General features: G+C 38.0%; 1 protein-coding gene across 2 annotated transcripts in view; it reads left to right on the top strand.

Annotated features, from left to right (window-relative positions):
- Positions 1–21,708, top strand: part of Ctdspl2 (CTD small phosphatase like 2) — an 86,769-nt gene that overhangs the window by 54,914 nt on the left and 10,147 nt on the right. For both annotated transcript variants that reach the window (XM_004660872.2, XM_004660870.3), the window contains exons 7-10: positions 616–727; positions 3,200–3,286; positions 18,836–18,898; positions 19,002–19,081. In XM_004660872.2, coding sequence (XP_004660929.1) covers positions 616–727; positions 3,200–3,286; positions 18,836–18,898; positions 19,002–19,081 — 342 coding nt within the window. The remainder of the gene's footprint in view (positions 1–615; positions 728–3,199; positions 3,287–18,835; positions 18,899–19,001; positions 19,082–21,708) is intronic.

The following is a 21,708-nucleotide window of genomic DNA, read 5'->3' as shown; positions in this document are numbered from 1 at the left end:
TGGGTGTGCCAGGGCCTCCAGCCACTGAAAAAAAACTCCAGATGTGTGGGCCCCCAATGCATCTTGCTAACATGGGTCCTGGGTAATTGAGCCTCGAACTGGGCTTCATAGGCAAGCACTTAACCGCTATGCCATCTCTCCAGCCCTATTATTGATTTTTATTTGAGAGAGAGAGTATGAGAGAGAAACAGTCAGATAAATAGAGAATGGGCGCCACAGGGCCTCCAGCTGTTGGAATTAAAACTCTAGATGCATGCGTCTCCAATGTGTTGGGTTTACATGGGTCCTTGGGAGTCAAACCTGAGTCCTTTGGCTCTACAAGCAAGTGTCTTAACTGTTATGTCATCTGTCCAGCCCTGTTTGTTTCTTTTTTAAGAGGTAGGATCTGATTCTAGCCCAGGCTAACCTGGCACCAGTTTGTAAAGATGGGTTTATCAGGAGGCAGTATTATAGTATACAAGGAAACATCTATTTTACAAAAAGCTTGTGACCTTGACTTGTAGGAATTCATATTTGTACTGAGTTATAGAGATGTTACTCAAAAAGTTTTTAATGACTTAATTTAATGTTTTATATGTAGAAATGTTAATTTTTTAAAAATAATTTGGTTTATAGCTATTATTTCATCAAACATGTTCCACCACTGACAGAAGAACAACTAAATAGAAAACCTGCTCTTCCATTGAAAACACGAAGCACACCAGAATTCTCTCTAGTTTTAGATCTGGTAAGTATGTTGTATTTTGAGGTAGAGAAAAGAAAGTAGTTCCTTTTAAATGCCTGAAAAAATAAAAAGTGAGTGAGTAACCTTCATATTTACTATAAATATATTCTATGTTTTCCAGAATTTTTTTAAATTTAAAATTGAATACGAGATACTTGTGCCAACTTCTTTTACTTGGGTGGTTTAGGGGCTTTAACCACTAAGCCATTTTCCTAGACCCTCTTTATATTTTATTTTGTTTTGTTTTTATGGTGATGGGGATTGATGCCAGGTCCTATGTCCTTACATATGCTAAAGCAAATACTGAACTACATCCTCTGTTCGTGATTGTTATTTTGGCTTTTCGAGGCAGGGTTTTACTTTATCCCAGGCTGACCTGGAATTTGTCTTAAGCTGGCCTTGAACTCACCATGATCCTCCTACCTCAGCCTCCTGAGTGTTGGGATTAAAGGCATGTGCCACCATTCCAGGCCTCTTTAATTTGTTTTGATTTTGGTTTGTTTGAGACAGGGTGTCACTCTAGCCTGGGTTCACTGGAACTCACTCTGTAGTCCCAGGCTGGTCTTGGGATTCACAGTGATCCTCCTACTTCTGCCTCTCAAGTACTGGGATTGTGAATGCCACAACACCAGGGCTACTTTTGTATTTTCAGTTCGCATGATTGTGGATATTTTTATTTTCCTTCCTTCCTTCCTTCCTTCCTTCCTTCCTTCCTTCCTTCCTTCCTTCCTTCCTTCCTTCCTTCCTTCCTTCCTTCCTTCCTTCCTTCCTCCCTCCGTCCCTCCCTCCGTCCCTCCGTCCTTCCTTCCGTCCTTCCTTACGTCCTTCCTTACGTCCTTCCTTCCGTCCTTCCGTCCGTCCTTCCTTCCGTCCTTCCGTCCGTCCTTCCGTCCGTCCTTCCTTCCTTCCGTCCGTCCTTCCTTCCTTCCTTCCGTCCTTCCTTCCTTCCAGGTTCTAGCACAGCTGCTCGTATACCCTTAACCAAAGACAAGTCCTCCTCTATTCAGGGAAGGTCGTCCTCTGAGTGCGCAGCTTTTGAGGGATAAATATGGATCAGTAAGAGAGGAAGACGATACCCTCTACCCAGCCAGATCAGCCTAATCATCCCTGGCTATCAATGGGGTGACAAATGTTTCCACCAGATCGCCCTCACATCCTTACTTATTATTTAAGAGAGAAAGGGAGAGTGGGCACACCTGGGCCTTCAGCTATTGCAAACGAACTCCAGATGCATGTGCTACCCTGCGCAGCTGGCTTATATGGGACTGGGGAATTGAACCTGGGTCCATTGGCTTCTCAGGCAAGCACCTAAACCACTGAACCATCTCTCCAGCCCCATGTTTGTGTTTTTTAGATCATAAGAATAGCTTATTCTAGCCAGAGAGATAAAAGAAGTACCAGGCCCAGCTTACCTTTATTTTATTTTATTTTATTTTATTTTATTTTATTTTATTTTATTTTATTTTATTTTATTTTATTTTATTTTATTTTCTGAGGTAGGGTCTCACACTAGCACAGACTGACCTGGAATTTACTCAGACTGGTGACTCAGGGATATCCTCCTTCCTCTGCCCACTGGAATTGAAGGTGTCTGCCCCCACACTTTGTTTGTTTGTTTGTTTATGAGAGAAAGAGGCAGATAGAAGATGGAATGGGTGGCTGGGGCCTATATCCACTGCAAAATGCCTTATGTGCCGAGTCATGTCTCCCTGAGTTTGCTACATTTTGATAATAGTTTTGGTTGTTTTTTTTTGTTTGTTTGTTTTTTCTGAGGTAGGGTCGTACTAGCCCTGGCTGACCTGGAATTCACTATGTATTATCATGGTGGCCTCAAACTCACAGTGATGTTCCTACCTCTATTACCCAAGTACAGGGATCAAAAATGTGCGCCACCACACCTGGCTGTTTTTGAGACAGGCTTCTGTGACCCAGTATGACCTTGAGTTTCTTCCTATGCATGGCCATGAACTCCTAATCTTCCAGCCTCCAACTGCCACATGCTGAGATTATAGGCATGCATCAACACACCTGGTATATTGCCTGGTGCTTTGTATTGAACTTGGGGCCTCATGCAAGCAGTCTACCAACTTAGCTGCACCCCTAGTCACGGTCCAAATGTCCAAAATATTTTTATTTGCATTTCTAACTAGTTCTTAGGTGATATTGACGCTGTTGGTGAAGGAACTATATTGGAGTACTATGTGACTTCTAATTTGTTCTGTCACTGATGATAATATACTTTAAATTTTCTGTATATATTTTTTTGGTTTTTGGTTTTTCGAGGTAGCATCTCACTCTAGCCCAGGCTGACCTGGAGTTCATTTTGTGTTCTCAGGGTGGCCTCGAACTCTTGTGTGCTGGGATTAAAGTCGTGCGCCATCATGTCTGGCTTGATTGGGTGTTTCGATGTCTTTGGTTATCACCTGTATATGAAACTATCACTTGAAGTCTTTTAATATTTTGCTTTATTTTAAGGATGAAACCCTAGTGCATTGTAGTCTAAATGAACTAGAAGACGCGGCGCTTACTTTTCCAGTTCTTTTCCAAGATGTCATTTATCAGGTAATTAAAATAGTCTTAATGTGACTTTTTAAATCACTTCGTTAGGTAACATTCTGCACCAAGAAATAAACAAACAAATATATATATATATATATATATATATATATATATATATATATATATATATATTTTTTTTTTGGTGTGTCTTTCTATACATGTCCTAATATTTTCATCAATATTTTAATGGTATGTTAGCACAAAGTAGTCTCAATACTCGATAGTTACATAAAGCAACATAAATTTGCTCCTCAAAGGATAAAAAGACACTAACTTTTCTTACCCACCGATACCTGTTAGTTTCATAATCTATTTGCCAGCAGGTGGAGGCAAAGAGCACTGATATAGACCCTCAAGAGGAACTTCATGTTTTATTTTTTCATAAATCCAGTTAATATAAGGAAAGATTATACTTGTTGGTCACTTTTATTTACTATAGTAATGTCATCTGTAAAATTACAGGTTAATGGATGTATTTATATTAACCATAGAATTCCAGGGCATTTTTATACTTATTTATGTATAGAATTTAGATATAAGCATGTCTTCTTTTGTGTTGATAGACAGGTCACAATGCAAAAATATAAATATTGTTAAGACTTTATGATCAGTTATCTGTGTTGGCCACAGCTTTTATATTAAGGTCTCCTTATCATAAGATTGGCTTAATTAAATAAATGACTGCATTTTGAAAACTTAAGTGCCTTTCTGTGTTGGCAGTTGTGTCATTTAATTTATGCATATATATATGTTTGTGTGTGTGTGTGTGTGTGTGTGTATGTGTGTGTATATTATAAACCAGCTGTTGAAAGATTGGGAAGAGTCAAAAGTTGGTTGTCTGTCAAGAGGAAGTGAACTCAAGGATTACTAAAGCTGCATAACATTTCCCTTGTAGATAATGTACTGGTTTATGTTTTTTTAAATGTGTTCTTATATAGGCTGTTGGAATGTTTTTGTAGCTTTCTGGGTAGTTTTAGTTGCTGTCTCATAGGAATCATAAAATTTCTGAGTTAAACAGATGGTGGTTGTATTCAGGGATATTTTATCAAATACTTTAACTGGTAAATAAACTTGTAGATAGATGTCATATTTCTGGAAAACTATATTTATTCCCCTTTTAGGTAACTGATTTTAGTCCTGATAACATTACTAGAGGAGGAACAAAATATGCATAAAATAATAGTTTTGACTGGGTATGGTGGTACACCCCTTTAATCCCAGCACATGGGAGGCTGAGGTAGGAGGATCACTGTGAGTTCAAGGCCAGCCTAAGACTACCTAGAGAATTACAGGTCAGCCTGGGCTAGAGTAACACCCTACCTCAAAAAAACCAAAATAATAATAATAATAATAGAGTTTTATAGTTTCCTAATTCTTTTTATTTGGTTATTGTTTGGCTGAAGGCAAATTTCTCTCTTAATTAGGTATTTTCTGCTAGATAGGTTGCTCTTGTTTCCTGTGTTTAAAGGACAGGTATCTGTGATTAATATAAATAGTATAGCCATAACTTAGCTTTAGCTTTTCTCTTTTTTAGCTCAGTATCATTGTTGATTTGATGTTGTTTATATTTTTAAGGTTTATTTGGCTTTTTTTTAAGATGGAATTTTCAAACAGTGGTTTTAGGCTTGTAAATTGAGTAGGAAAGCTATCTGAAATTGTAGGTAAAGTGTTTTGCGATGACCTAAGGAAGTCCAGATTTGAAATTAATTTCCATAAATAACTTGGGATTTTCATCTATTTTTTAAAAAGTGTAGTAAGAAGTATGAAAAGTAGGGCTGGAAAAATGGCTCAGTGGTTAAGGGTACTTGCTTGCAAGGCCTGAGTTCGATTCCCACTGTATCCATGCAAAGCCAGATGCAGATTGGCACATGCATCTGGAGTTCATTTGAACTGTCAGGAGGCCCTGGCATGCTCATTCTCTCTCTCTTTCTTTCACCTTATGAGTATAAATAAATAAAAGTACTTTTATAAAAGAGGTATGGACACTAGATTAACTTGGTTCCTTTCAGTATAAAATTTGAATTTTTTTCTGCCATTTCTGCATTATCATTTGTTTAAGTTATTATTCATGTGATCTGGATAAGTGTCTTCATGAAGCTATAGCAAGACATAAGACTAATGTAAAAGCTGTACTATACTGCAATTACCTTAGGAATTTTAAGAATTCCTTCCCTCGCTCCCTCCCTCCGTTCCCCCTCCCTTCCCTCCTTCCTTCCTTCCTTCCTTCCTTCCTTCCTTCCTTCCTTCCTTCCTTCCTTCCTTCCTTCCTTCCTTCCTTCCTTCCTTCCTTCCTTCCTTCCTTCGCTTGGAGTTAAACTCTCTGAAACTGAAAATGATATAGGGTAAATGGCAGAGAGCATGGAGTTTGAATTTTATAAGCTATAGAAATGATTGTGTTTTAAATATGAGAATTTATTTTCTATATGAAGGACAGATTTAGGTCCCCTCTATTTTGAAGATATCCATAATTGGGTAAATTCCCTTGGATTTCTTATTTTGGCATAACCATTCTATCTGCTTTTCAATAAATGAAGAAATCTTTGGGTTAGGGTTCCCCCAGTTTTTTCAGACCAGCAAGCTCCCTTTAAACAGGGAATGATGTTTTTTAAACTTTCAGTGTTGTTGTCTCCACCTACTGGCAAAGAAGAAATATACACAAGGGTCTGAGATGATATGATCTAAGAGATTTTGGAGAAACCACATTATTAGGTAAGATGTAACTTGCATATTTAACCACTGTATTGTAACATGGCCCACTTAAAGGTAGAAACCTGTAAAATGCTGTATATATTCTTTAAAGTGATTTATTAAGGTTGGTATTTTGGTGCATGCCTTTAATCCCAACATTCGGGAGTCTGGCATACAGAGATCACTGTGAGTTTGAGGCCAGCCTGGGCCTCCAAAACAACAATAAAAATAATTTATTGAGGTGAAATTGCATTGACATAACCATAACATTAGATGTTCATAGAACAAACCCTTTCCCTGTATGTGTAAGATAGAATCAACTTAGTTTTTTTTCTTTTTTGAATCAAGGCCAGATAAAGTATCCTCTTGAGACTTAATTTCATTTTTGTCTACCCCCTCATGTTATGACTAAAGTTATGTTAGCTGAATTTTAATTATACATTTTATTTCCCTTTTACTTCGAAATATTTTGAAGTATATAACTTGTATTAAATATTTCTTAAGATGGCGTAGTGTTGCATGCCTTTAATCACAGCACTCAGGAAGCAGTGGTAGGAGGACTGCCGAGAGTTTGAGGCCACCTTGAGACTACATAGTGAATTCCAGGTCAGCTTGAGCTAGAGTGAGACCCTACCTGGAAAAAAGAAAATTTTTAGTAATTGCCTATATATAGCAACCACTTTTTCTGTCCTTGCAAAAGAAAGGAACCATAAAAAAAGAGAGAGAAGCCAGGTATGATGGTGCACACCTTTAATCCCAGTACTTGGGAGGCACAGGTAGGAGGATTGCTGTGAGTTTGAGGCCACCCTGAGAGTACATAGTGAATTCCAGGTCAACCTGGACTAGAGTGAGACCCTACCTTGAAAAACCAAAGAGGGGGTGGGTGGGATGGACAGATTGCTTAGCAGTTAAAGCACTTGCCTGCAAAGCCGATCCAGTCTCGATTCCCTAGGATCCATATAAGCCAAGGGGGTGTTGGTACATCTGGAGTTCGTTTACAGTGGCTGGAGGCCCTGGCATGCCTTCTCTCTATATATATCTGACTTTTTTTCTCTCTCTTTCTCAAATTAATAAGTAAATTTCAAAAAAAATTTAAGAGGGAGGAAGCCAGGTGTAATACACAACTCATCACAGCAGTCTGTTATACTGGTACTGGGTAGACTGAGGCAGGAGAATCTTGGGTTTGAGGCCGGCCTTTACTATATTATGAGTTCTCTTTTATTTTGTTTTATTTTTTTCTTTTTCCTGAGGTAGAGTCTCATTCTAGCCTAGGCTTACCTGACAATCACTCTGTAGTTCCAGGCCAGCCTCAAACTCAAGGCAGTCCTCCCACCTCTGCCCCCAAATGCTGGCATTAAGGGCATGTACCACCTTTCTTAGCTTATATTTTTCAGTTATATGCATAAGTGGGCAACATGGATAGACCTTGTCTGAAAAAAAAAAATGGATGTACTCCACTACAACTTCGCTTTCAATATAAGTGGTGCTCTAGATTTAGCCTACTGACTCTTGATCTAATGATTACAAATAATCTATTAATTACTGTAAATTTACATACACAGATTTTTAGCAGAAGCACATAATCAAAAGTTCATCAAAATTTCTATTTATAAAATTTAATTAGGAGCTGGAGAGATGGCTTAGTGGGTAAGGCATTTGCCTGCAAAGTCAAAGGACCCAGGTTCGATTCCCCAGGACCCATGCAAGCCAGATACACAAGGGGGCATATGCATCTGGACTTTGTTTGTAGTGACTAGAGGTCCTGGTGTACCCATTCTCTCTCTCCCTCTCTCACACACAAATAAATAAACAAAAATAAAGTTAAAAAAATAAAAAGCAAAAGAAAATTTAATTACATTCACAGCAATCTGGTTGAAAGCTTTCTTAGTCGTCGTCCCCCCTCCAAGCATAAGGGAGGTTTGATATAGCCACTACTCACATTTAAAGATTACCTAACTTCATGATACTTTTTTGATTGGAATATAGGGATAAGCTTAGTGAAAGTAAGCTATAGTATTTTCAAGCAGGTAGATTATTTAGGTTGGACTTTTTTTTTTTTTCTTTTGGGTATAAAAAGCAAAACATCCATCTCAAAAGTTAACAAATGGCTAGGCATGGTGGTGCACACTTTTTAAATCCTAGCACTCTGGATGCAGAGGTAGGAGGATTGCAGTGAGTTCAAGGCCAACCTGGGAGGACAGACTAAGTTTCAGGTCAGCCTGGGCTAGAGTGATACCCTACCTCAAAAAATAAAAACAAAAACATTTTGAAAAATGTCTGTACTTTAGTTTGTCAATGTGGAAAATTGGGAAAGATTTGACTTTCTGTAGTAAGGTTATGAATTTGTGTATTTTAAATATCCATTTCTCCAGAAAATTGCTTCATAATTATTATTCAGAAGATGTTTACTCATAAAATGGTACAAATGCATTTGATATCTGGTCACATAAGTGCATCACCTCTTCCAGTACACATTTAATCTTTGTATGTAGTTTATATTGACATATCTGGAAATCTATCTCATGGTGCTACTCAGTTAAGTGGTCTCCAATGTATTTAGCTTCTGTTCCTGCAGATCCACCAGTTCAAGACTCTAGGTCATCTCACCCCCTCTTCCATCCAGAAGATGACTTCTGTCCACAGCAGATCTGAATCCAATGGCAATTTTCACTTAGCTCTCTTGAGCTGAAACACCTTCTCAATCACCTTCCTTTATCTCCATCAAGAACTGCAGTTTAGTGTTTTGAACATTTAATAGAGCTAATCAGCCTAAATGTGGCTGATTGAAGACAAAAGAAGATACCATATGTTTCATCACAGTGAAACCAAACATAACTGTTACCCATCTCCTCATTCTGTTAAATAAGGCAGAGACATTTGATATTTTACTATATTAACCAATAAGATACTTTTTTAGGGAGTTAGTAATGTTCTGAAGATCAGTAACATCAACACACTTTCAGCCAGCTGTCCACAAATCAGACTGTGGTAAACACTCAGGGAATTCAAAATCCTATCGGGAGCCACACATTTTATTTTTGTTTTATTGGTAGTGGTTGCTTTGTGGGAAGAGAGAGAAGAGACTGGTTGAGAACTGGATAGTTACTAAGCTTAGTCTCTTCTTGGTCGAGTTTATTTTCTTGGGGATCTAACAGCTTAGCATTTTCATAACACAAAACAAGATAACTAGAGGCTTCTGTTTTTTCTTTACAGTCTTTCCTTTAAAAGTCAGTTTTGCCAGTTGTGGTAGCACATGCCTTTAATCCCAGCACTTGGGATGTAGAGGTAGGAGGAGCGCCATGAGATCAAGGCCACCCTGAGACTACATAGCTAATTCCAGGTCAGCCTGGGCTAGAGTAAGATCCTACCTCAAAGAACCAAAAAAAAAGAAGAAAAATCATACAAATGAAGAATTCTGATGCACATACCTAGTTAAATATTCTTCCCCAAAATATGACCTACTAAGAGGCATTTTGCTATTGAGTTCCATAAAATTTACTTTTGTTGTATATAAATAGTATGTATATTGGGCCTTGTATTTGGGATTATGGATACTTTGTATTGATGACATTTTACCTACTAGATGTCAGTATATACATTAAATTAATCATAGAAAATATTAGTAATGCTTCAATGGCTGGAGAAATTGCTTATGGTTAAGGTACTTGCCATTTGAATCTCCAGGTCCCACATAAGCCAGATGCAGAGTGACACAAGTGTGCAGTGTTGTACATTTGCACAAGGGGTATATGCATCTGGAGTTTGTAGTGGCTAGAGGCCCTGGCACAACAATTATCTCTTTCCCTACCCCCATAAAAATAATACTTCATAAAATAACTTTCCCATCCCTTTTAATAAGTTGAGTTAGCCATTAGCACAAACTTTTCATTATAATAATTATTATATTAATTTTTTTTCTTTCAGTTTTTCAAGGTAGGGTCTCACTCTAGCCCAGGCTGACCTGGCTAGAATTCACTATGTAGTATTCACCTGACCAGGCTGAATTCACTATGTAGTATTGATTCCTCAATACCCATGAAGCCAGATGCACAAGGTGGAGCATGAGTCTGGAATTTGTTTGCCATGGCTTAGAGGCTCTAGAGTGTGCATTCTCATTCTTTCTGTCTCTCCCACTCTCTTTCTCTATCTGACTCTTTTATCTCTTCTCTCAGATAAATAAATAATTTTTCTTCAAAATTTTTTTTATTAACAACTTCCATGAGTATAAAAAATATCCCATGGTAATAACCCCCCTCCTCCCATAATCTTTTTTTAGTGGATAGAGAGATGGGTACATTCAGCAGTTAAAGACACCCACTTAAAAAGTCTGCTAGCCTAGGTTCAAATCCCTACCCACCCATGTAAAGGCAGAATGGTATTCGTTTACAGAAGAAAGATACCTTGGTGTGCATATTTATACATGCATATGCACATAATCATCTATTGTTTATTATTAATAACTAACATTTTATTACTATAATTTTATTTGAGGGATATTTATTATGATTTTGAGGTTGTTGTTTTTGAGGTAGGGTCTTACTCTTGTCCAGGCTGACCTGGAATTAACTACATAGTCTCAGGGTGACCTCGAACTCTCAATGATCCTCTTACCTTTGCCTCCCATGTGTTAGGATTAAAGGCGTACACCACCACAGCCGGCTTATTAGGACTTTTAATAAAAGGAAAGTATATTTCATGGGCAATTATTTTTCTTTAAAAGTCTCTTAAAATTAAGAATAATCTATTGAAGCAATGTTAGACAGCCAGCAGGTGATGCATGCCTGTGTTCATTCAAGAGGAGGCTGAAGCAGGAAGATTGTGTTTGAAGCCAGCTTGGGCTACATAGTGTGAGCAGAGGGGGAATGTGATTTAACAATTGAAAATGTTTCATAAATGTAGGTGTGAGATTTGATTACAAATTATACTAAATTGGAGACTTCTCTAACTAGGATGGTCTTAGGGTGATTTTTATTTTGTTTAATTTTAATTATTATTTGAGACAGAGTCTTACTATGTAGCCCAGGCTGGCCTGGAGCTCAAGATCTTCCTACTTCAACATCCTGAGTGCTGGCTAGACTGATTTTATTATTATTATTTTTATTTGAGAGGGGGGAAGGGAAGAAGATAGAATGGACTTGCGAGCAACTCCAAGTACTGCAAATGAACTCCAGATGCATGCACCACTATGTGCATCTGGCTTATGTGGTTATTGGGGAATGTGGGTCCTTGGGCTTTGCAGGTAAGCGCCTAAACCACTAAGCTATCTCTCCAGCCCCTAGACTGATTTAAAGGCAACATTTCATTTCACTAAAAGAAACTCCTTCCTTTTTAATTTCCTCCCTCCCTCCCCTCCTCCTTCCCTTTCTCTTCTCTCTTCCCTCCTTCCCTTCTTTGCCCCCTCCTTCCTTCCTTCCCTTTACCCCTTTCAGCCTAGTCCTCTTCTTCCTCCTTGTATATGGGTACATTGAGCTTCAATTTTTTCCTATGGCTTCTTAAAAAAAAAATCTCCTTTTAAATTGATTTATAGTTTATTTAATATTGAGGACTTACAATTAGTTTATTTGCTTTTTGTTTATTTGCTTGGTTATAAGAGGTGAGAGAGAACAGGAATGTTCCAGGGACTCCTGCCACTGCAAATGAACTTCAGATATATGTGTCAGTTAATGTATCTATAGTTTTACATGGTACTAGAGAGTCAAACCTGGGCCTGCAGGCTTTGGAAGCTAGTGTCTTTAACCACTGAGCCATCTCCCCAGACCATGTTTTATGTTTTTATAATATAATATTAGTTCTCACATGTTATTATTTACCTTTTTATCCATCCACAAATGCTACCTCTCTTTTAAAAATCATTTCTATTTATTTGCAAGAGAGAAAGAATGGGAATATGGGTATGCCAGAGTTAACACTGCAAGGGTGTGCCAGGGTTAACATTGCAAGCAATGTGTAACCTTGTGCATCTGGCTTTACATGGGTATTAGGGAATCAAACCCAAGCTTTAAGGCTTTGCAATCAAGTGCCTTTAACCCCTGAACCAGCTCTCCAGTCCCCCAGCATCTTTCAACCTCTTATTGTAACTTGGACAAGCAAAGATAACTAAAATAACTCTGGGTTACTAAGTTGAGGCTTCCATAATTTCTACCCTAATAGCCTTCCTTGGAGAATGTTTGAGGCTGCTTTTGGTGGTTGTGGTACTGATCCTGAAAATGTTAACACTGTCACTAATGTCCCTCTTCTAAGAAGAGGTATAGCAGTAGGGATTTCTCTTTAGAATTTGAGGTTGCCCAGTTCTACCGTATGGAATACTCAGTCTTTTTTAAAAATTTATTTACTTTTATTCATTCACTTATTTATTTATTAGAGACAGAGAGGGAGAGAGAGAATGATAGAAAGAAAATGGGCACACCAGGGCCTCTAGTCACTGCAATGAACTCCTGACGTATGCGTCACCATGTGCATCTGGCTTACATAGGACCTGGAGAATGGAACCTTGATCTCTTAGGTTTCACAGGCATGTACCTTAACCATCTCTCCAGCCCTTGTTCTGGGTTTTTGTTGTTGTTGGCAATGCCCTGTTTTGTTTTGTATTTTTGAGACAGAATCTCATTGTGTAGCACAGAATGGTGTTGAACTCATTGAGACAGATTCCTGTGCCTCATACTCCTGAGTGGTCAAATTAAAGATGTATTCTGCCAGGGATGGTGGCGCACGCCTTTAATCCCAGCCCTTGGTAGGCAGAGGTAGGAGGATCACTGTCAGTTTGAGGCCAGCTTGAGACTACATAGTGAATTCTCAGTTTTGGCTAGAGGGAGACCATACTACAAAAAAGAAAAAAAAAATACCAAAGCTTAAAGGTACATTTTCTAAGTTATACTGAACTTTAGTTTTCTTCCAGTGCTGTGGATTGAACCCAGTGTATGTATTGACTCCTATGTGTGCATCACACATATTCTGTCGTTGAGCTATATCATCACCTTTTAAATTTACAGTATTTAAAACTTATAAAGTAGCAGTAAGTTCAAAGGATATCATGGAAAAGTATCAAAAGATGTTTCTTTTTTATGAAAAGCCTGATATTGTTTGAGCTGATAAATCATTTAAAAATATTTCTCCTAAAATTCAATTGTGTATTTTTTTTCTTAGGATTTTCTTTTCTTTCTTTCTTTTTTTTTCTTTTTTACTTATAGGGTGCAACTGCTTGTTTTTGGGTTAGGTTTTGTTTTGTTTCTTGGTCATACAGTTAATGGATTAATAAACTAATAGAAATTGGTTGAATTTGAATTTAATCAGAATGAGCCATGCAATATATATAATCAGTTTATCAGTAGTTTTCTACTTAAATGGTTTATTAAATGTAGTTCTGTTAACCATTAATGTCCTATTAGTATCATATACATACAGATAAGGAAATTTTCATTGTCATACAACTAAAGAAAATGATGAGTCAGTTATTCATGTCATGTAGTGTTATTGTACTATTAATGTAATATATTCTATTTGCTTATTATATATTTGTTGCCCTTTTTGTTGTTGGTTTGTTATTTCACGATATGGTCTCATTCTAGCCCAGCCTGACCAGAAATTGACTCTTGTTCCAGGCTGGCTTCTAACTCACAGTGATTCCCCTACTTTTGCCTTCCAAATGCTGGGATTAAAAGCATGCACCATTATCACTGTTTCTGATATGTCACCTGAATATATTATTCTTTTTTCTTGTTTAATAAATGGATTTATGGGCTGGAGAGATGGCTTTAGTGGTTAAGGTGCTTGCCTGCAAAGCCGAAGGACCCAGGTTCGATTCCCTAGGACCCACGTAAGCCAGATGCACTAGAAGGCACACCCATCTGGAGTTCGTTTGCAGTGGCTAGAGGCCCTGGCATGCCCATTCTCTCCCTCTCTCTCTCTCTTTCTACCTACCTACCTATCTATTTTGTATCTCTCTCTCTATTAATAAATTAAAAAATTTTTAAATGTATTTATCTGCAAGCAGAGAGGTGTAGAAGAAGGGTCGAGAGAATGGACACACCAGGACCTCTTGCCATTACAAACAAACTCCATGTGCCATTCTGCATCTGACTTTTCATGCATACTGTGGAATTGAACCTGGGCCCTCATGTGTTTCAAGCAAGTGCCATAACCGCTGAGCCATCTCTCCAGACCCCAAATAGGTTATTTTTAAAGTCTGGCATAATGTACGTATTCACGAGTCCTCAGCTTTGAATATTAGCCAATCTTGTATTTGACTTTAATAATTGTTATATTTCTGGGTATGGTGGTGCATTTCTTTAATTCCAGCACTTGGGAGGCAGAGGTAGGAGGATTGTCATGACTTCGAGGCTACCCTGAGACTACATAGTGAATGCCAGGTCAGCCTGGGCTAGAGTGAGACCCTACCTCAAAAAGCCAAAAATAATAATAATAGTTGCTATATCATTAAACATAGTTTTTAAACTTCTGGTTTAGTTTTCAAAACATATTTTGTTTACTGAAAACAGATTTAACAATGATAGACAAACATAGAGTAAGTATAGACTTTGGAAGAAGGCTTCTTTTTTGGCTTTTGGGAAGGAGGCCTGTGAAGTGTGGCTGTATGTGCTGGTGCTCTAATCCTAGCATTTGAGACTGAGGCAAGCAAATCTTCTGGGGTATATAGGGAGACCCTATCTCAGAAAAAAAAGATGCAAGTTTGAAGAACAGTGGATGATAGAAAATGGGAATCAGGTGATTCTGTATAGAAATCTTATAAAAGGCCAAGGAGAAAAATGGAGCTAAAGGTATTTATAGAACAGTTGATTTAAAAAAATTTTTCTTGAGCTGGGTGTGGTGGCGCACGCCTTTAATCCCAGCACTTGGGAGGCAGAGGTAGGAGGATCGCCATGAGTTCAAGGCCACCCTGAGACTACAGAGTTAATTCCAGGTCAGCCTGGACCAGAGTGAGACCCTACCTCGAAAAACCAAATAAATAAATAAATAAAAAATTAAAAATTAAAAAATTTTTCTTCCAAGGAGAGAAAGAGAATGATTATGAGTACACAGGGCCTCTTGACACTGCAAACGAACTGGAGATGCACACACCACTTTGTTCATCTGACTTTAATACAGGTACTGGAGAACTGAACCCAGTCCTCAGGCTTTGTAAGCAAGCACTTTTAACCACTGACCCATTCCTCCAACTCTTACCTAGGTTTTAATTTTTATCTGTTTGCGCATGTATCTGTTACACACGTGTGAATAGTTCAGGGTCTTTTACTACTGCATATGGAACGGCAGAGCTTTATGTGGGTGGTGGAGGACTTGAATAATGGCCAAGCGGCTGTTTAACCCAATGCCTTTAACTGTCCAGCCACCTTCCCAGCACCTGGAATAGGTTTTGAAGCATTTAGAATCATGCCTATGTGTTTATCTTTGTGATCTAGCAAAATAGTTTTCTGTTGTGTTGTTTTCTTTCTTTTGTTTGAGTTTAGTTTTTCAAGGTAGGGTCTCACTCTATCCCAGGCTGACCTGGAATTCAGTAGTCTCAGGGTGGCCTCAAACTCACTGCAATCCTCCTACCTCTACCTTCCCAGCGCTAGTATTAAAGGTGTGCACCACCACTGCTCTCTTGCTGGAGACTGGTTCTCTTATTGGCCTGGATCTCATGAGTAAGGTTAAAGTGGCTAGCCAGCATTCTTGTGTGTTAGCCTACCCAGTGTTGAGATTATAGCCATGTGTGCACCACTATAGTTGGCTTTTTATTTTTTTCAGAGGCATGGCCCCACTCTAGCCTAGGCTGACCTGAAATTCATTAACTTCTACAATTCTGGTTACACACTTACTTAATACATCCTAATTAATTAGACCCTGCTAGCTTGTACATTTATCTCTACTTCTGTTTCTGAAATTGTGCCTTTGTATCACATAACAGCTCTATGTGGCCTTAACCACAGACCTGATCATTGTTACCTTGTCTCTTAATTTTGTTTTCACTAAACACCTTAGAATCTATATATTAATCCTTCTGAAACACTGTCCATATGTTCCTCTAATTTTAGTGTTACCCCCCTTTCATCCAGTAAACAAGCACATTTTTTTCCTTTTTCTTTTTTTAAATTAAATTTTATTGATTTATTTTTAATTTAGTTATTAGAGACAGGGGGAGAGAGAGAAAGGGAGTATATGCATGCCAGGGCCTCTAGCCACTGCAAACAAACGCATGCACCACCATATGCATCTGGCTTATGTGGGACCTGGACAGTTGAACCTGGGTCCTTAGGTTTCACAGGCATGTACCTTAACTGCTAAGCTGTGTCTTCAGGGCCATTTTCTTTCTTTTTAAATTTTATTTTACTTATTTAAGAGAGACATAGAATGAGGCAGGTCAGAGGGGGATAGAATGGGTGCACCAGGGCCTTCAGCCATTGTAAATGAACTCCAGATGCATGAGCCACCTTGTGCATCTGTCTTTTGTGGGTCCTGGGGAAATGAACCCAGGTCAAACGCACAGTGATCCTCCTGTCTCTGCCTCCCAAGTGCTGGTATTAAAGGCATTCTCCCCCATACCTGACAACAAGCAAATCTTGAAGGCAGCGCCAAGTGTTATAGACTGATGAGGCTGAAGAGATGGCTTAGCAGTTAAAGTATTATAAACTGCAAAGAATCTTGGGAGGTCAAAGAGTTATAGTTAAACATGGTATATGTGAGTAGTGGAATGTATAATGTGATTATAGTTTTGACCTTATTTGGAAGTTACTGGAAAATTGGAGAATGTCACTTTTCATTATTTCTTCATATTTATTTTCTTTATTATGGAATGCTATCCCTATTTTGCTGTAAAACACTTCTAGGACTAAGATTTTTGTCATGGGAACATTTTTATGTGGCTGACATAATTACATTACACTAAGCCTGAATTAGATTTGTAGCCACCACAAGGTTTGTTTTTTTTTTTCCCCGAGGTAGGGTCTCAATCTAGCTCAGGCTGACCTGGAGTTTACTACATAATCTCAGGGTGGCCTTGAACTCACGGTGATACTCCTACCTCTGACTCACAAGTGCTGGGATTAAAGGCATATGCCACCATGCCTGGCCCACCACAAGTTTTTTGAGAAATCAAAATCCAGGCTGGATAGATGGCTCAGCAGGTAAAGTACTTGCCACATATGCCTTAGTTCAGAACCCAGTACCCATGAAAAATGCCAGGTATGGGAGTACACCTGTGAATCTCTGCTTGGGAGGCGGAGACAGGTGGAAACATTGGGCTTATCTAGCCAAATCAGTGATGTCTGGGTTCTGTGAGAGACCTTGTCTCAAAATATGGTGGAACGCTGGCGTGGTGGCACAAACCTTTAATCCCAGCACTCAGGAGGCAGAGGTAGGTGGATCGCATGAGTTTAAGGCCACTACACAGTGAATTCCAGGTCAGCTTGGCCTAGAGTGAGACCCTACCTTGAAAAGGGAAAAAAAAAAAAAGAAGGAAGGAAGGAAGGAAGGAAGGAAGGAAGGAAGGAAGGAAGGAAGGAAGGAAGGAAGGAAGGAAGGAATATATTTGGTGTGACTGAAAAAAAAAATATGAGTGACTACAGAATACAACTGACTTTGACTTCTAACCTCTACATGTATGCATACACACATGTATTTACATGCATATAGTACACACAAAACTAAATAAAATCAGAATCCAGTGCGTCTGGGTAATTTTTATTTATTTACTTATTTTGAAGGACATACAGAGAGAGAATGGGTACAGCAGGGTTTCCAGCCACTGCAAACAAATTCCAGATGCATGCGCCTCCTTGTGCATCTGGCTTATATAGGTCCTGGAGAATCAAACTGGAATACTTTGGCCTTAACAGCTAAGCCATCTCTCCAGACCTGGATTAATATTTTTTATTTGTGAAATTAATAGTCACCTTTCAGTGGAGTACAAATTTATAAATTTTGTGACAAATATATTAAAAACAGGTTTGTTTTTATTTTTCCCCTAATTTAGCCAGCAGTACTATTTTGGGTGTCATAACTGATTCATTAATAGAGCAAGTTTGATTTATAAGAAATTGTGGTTATTTAAACCCAGTAATCTAGACACTGTCTCCTTTAAAAATATATTAATTTATTTATTTAGAGAGAATGGGCATGGTGTCAGGGCTTCTTGCCACTGCAAATACACCCCAGGTACATGCACCTTTTGTGCATCTTGCTTGACGTGGGTACTGGGGAATTGAACTTGGGCTGGCAGGCTTTGCAAATAAGTGCCTTTAACTGCTGAGCTATCTTCTCAGCCCCAGACATCATCTTCCTGAATATAATTAACTTAATATAAATTACAATCAAGATTATTTACTGGGTGAGATGAGAAGAATTTCTGAGTAACTTTTGAGGAAGGTCATTGAGACAGGTCAACTTAGAAGTTGACAGATAGCTTATTTAATAATTAGCAATGCTGCCTCATTGGAAGATTGAGCTAATTGGTAGATCAAATTAAGAAGGAAAACTTCCATTTTCACTTTAAATATTTATTAGACTTACATTCCATATAAGTTCTAGTATTACCAATGATTACTAGAATCCCACTAAAATTGTTTTAAGTGATTCTTGTATATGAAATATATTTTCCTTGGTTGGTATTTTTAAAATATAAACCTTTTGGTTTTTTTTATTTTCGAGGTAGGGTTTCATTCTGACCTAGACTTCACTGTGTAGTCTCAGGATGGCCTGGAACTTATGGTGAATCTCTTACCTCTGCCTCCAAAGTGCTGAGATTAAAGGCGTGTGCCACTACACCTGGCAAACTATGAACTTTTAAATTATGAAACATACAAATATCTTTCAAATACATGATTTCTATTTCCCTTTTAAGTGCTGAAAACTGTCTTTGTGTTTCCTCAGGTTTATGTGAGATTAAGACCATTCTTCAGGGAATTCCTGGAAAGAATGTCTCAGATGTATGAGGTAAATGCAGTTATACTAATTAAGTATGCATTTTTGTTTTATTCAATATAATACCCATATTTAGTTCATGTATAATGATTACTTCTTTTCCCTGAATTTGTAGATCATTCTTTTTACTGCTTCTAAGAAGGTGTATGCAGACAAGTTACTGAACATACTAGACCCTAAAAAGCAACTGGTCAGGTAAATTTAATTAACAAATAATGAAAATGTCTGTCACACTGATCTATGAAATTACTTTGACTCTATTTCATTTTAATAGCCATTATCAGATGGCTGCTATGTAGAGATTTGCTGTATTGAGTGGTAAAAATAAATTAATTTTGTAAGCCCAAGAACTCTTTAAGAGTTCCTAATTATAAAATTCCAGACAGACGTTATTTAAAGGATACCAAGGTCAAATACATTAATACACTGTAGCATATATACCCTCATTTCTTTTGGGAGATTGGGGGTGGTATGAAAATTCTCACTGTGCATGTTTTTCTTATGTCTCTGAGATAATGCATGCTATACTACCCTCTTAATGGCATAGAGAAATAGAAAAGCCAATTTTACCTTCCATGGAAAGATAATATTATATGAATCCTAACTGACATTATAATTGGTTTAGTTACTTGGGTTATCCTGATTTCTACTCAGTCCCTTGTATATTCCTTTAACTAACAAATACCCTGTTTGTTTCTGAATAGGCAGAAAGATAGTGCCTTTGAGAAACTTAAAAATATCTTTTTTTTTTAATTTTTTTTAATTTATTTATTTGAGAGCGACAGACACAGAGAGAAAGACAGATAGAGGAAGAGAGAGAGAATGGGCACACCAGGGCTTCCAGCCACTGAAAACGAACTCCAGACACGTGCGCCCCCTTGTGCATCTGGCTAACGTGGGACCTGGGGAACCGAGCCTCGAACCGGGGTCCTTAGGCTTCACAGGCAAGCGCTTAATCGCTAAGCCATCTCTCCAGCCCTTAAAAATATCTTCAAAAGTATAGTTCCATTATTTCTGTTAACTGAAGTTAGATTTCAGTTGCTATGTATCCTCTAAGATATAGGAGTTAGCCTTGACTTCTTGCCTTAGAGAATGATGATACAAAAGACTCTTAAAAGCTTTAACAGCTGCATTTTCCTATTTATTTTTCCCATATTGTCTGAATGAAAAATCGTAGCTCATTTTTATACTGTTACTACTTTTTGTTGAATAGTTTTGATTATATTGAATGGGTTTCCCAATGTCCACATTTTAGGGGTCATTGCATTTATTTATTTATTTATTTATTTATTTATTTATTTATTTATTTATTTATTTATTTTTCGGGGTAGGGTCTCACTCTAGCTCAGGCTGACCTGGAATTCAGTGTAGTCTCAGGGTGTCCTCAATCTCACAGTAATCCTCCCACCTCTACCTCCCAAGTGCCGGGATTAAAGGCATGCGCCACCACACTCAACAACTTTTTATATTTTAATTGAAAGTATGAAATAGATACAAATGGTAGATACAAATGAGAAGTGATTTTTTATTCATAGAAGTATGGTGTATTAAATGATTATTTTACCTAACTTTAATAAAAGAATGCAGATCATTTTGTTCTAATGCTTATCAATTCTGAACACTTCTGTTCATCATCACCAATATTCCAGGGACTAGTGCTGAACAACACAAGCCCATCCCTTTTGGAGCTTTCTTTTGTTTCTCCAGGTAGGGTCTCATTTTAGGCCAGGCTGACCTGGAATTTTTTTGGTGGCCCTTTCATTTTAACTGGGGAACAAAAAGTGACCCTCTCAAGAATGAGAGTGGAATAGTCAGAAAGAGGCAAATACTCAAAAACCACAATCCCTATCACTTTTTTTGCATACGCGTGAGTAATAGATAGATGGTGTATGTGTGTACCCAATCACACTCATACTTGGTCCAGAGGAAAACATAGTACATCCCTTCTCTTGTTCTTCCATATTGTCAGTTTGAGACAGAGCCCTTAGCTGATCCTGCTACCATTTTTGTTTTCAGATTAGATTGTTGGACTAATGAGCTCCAGGGATTTCTCTTGTCTTTGCCTCCAACAGGAGTAGAGTTATAGGCAAGCACACTCTTATCCATGGGTGCTGGGGATTGGACTCATTGGTCCTCTGGCTTCCTTACCTGTTGAGCTATTTCCCAACCCCATGAATTCTTAAAAAAAAAATTCTTGAGCTGGGCATAGTGACACACTCCTTTAATCCCAGCACTTTGAGGCTGAGGTAGGAGGATTACCACCCCAAGAATACAGAGTGAATTCCTGGTCAGCCTGAGGTAGAGCAAGACCCTAGCTGTGGTGGTGGTGGGGGGGAATTCTTGAGATGTCTCAATTCCATGAGTTAACATGCAGACACACAGGAGTTGCTATTAGATACTGGCACGATATTCTGTTTAATAATGAGTAGAAAGTTATTTGGCTTACAGTTCTAGGGACTATAATTTTTTTTGTTGAACTACAAATACATTCTATTAACCTTAAAATTCCCAGACAACTGGAGAGTTTCTGATATAATAAAAAATACAACTATAGCATAGTACCCACACAGATTTAATTGTGTCCTGTAGTGATGAATTTGCCACTATTGACAAGGAGGCATCAATGATGATTTGCATTTACATGCTGTATAACTACTTTTACAATTTCCTTATATCTAAATGTTTATAGAAATAAAGTATCTACTTTCAATTTTGCAAAAGAGAACTATTTTTAAACTGTCCAGAGGTGGATGATTAATTTAAAAGTATCTTTATATTTGAGCGTGTTGGCTGTTAAAGTAATCTTTTCTTGCTGGAAGAAA

Source organism: Jaculus jaculus, chromosome 8, assembly GCF_020740685.1.
Source record: "Jaculus jaculus isolate mJacJac1 chromosome 8, mJacJac1.mat.Y.cur, whole genome shotgun sequence".
In the NCBI taxonomy this organism is placed as follows: Eukaryota; Metazoa; Chordata; class Mammalia; order Rodentia; family Dipodidae; genus Jaculus; species Jaculus jaculus.
Note: the sequence above shows the minus strand (reverse complement) of the source record. Positions and strands in the feature narration are given on the sequence as shown.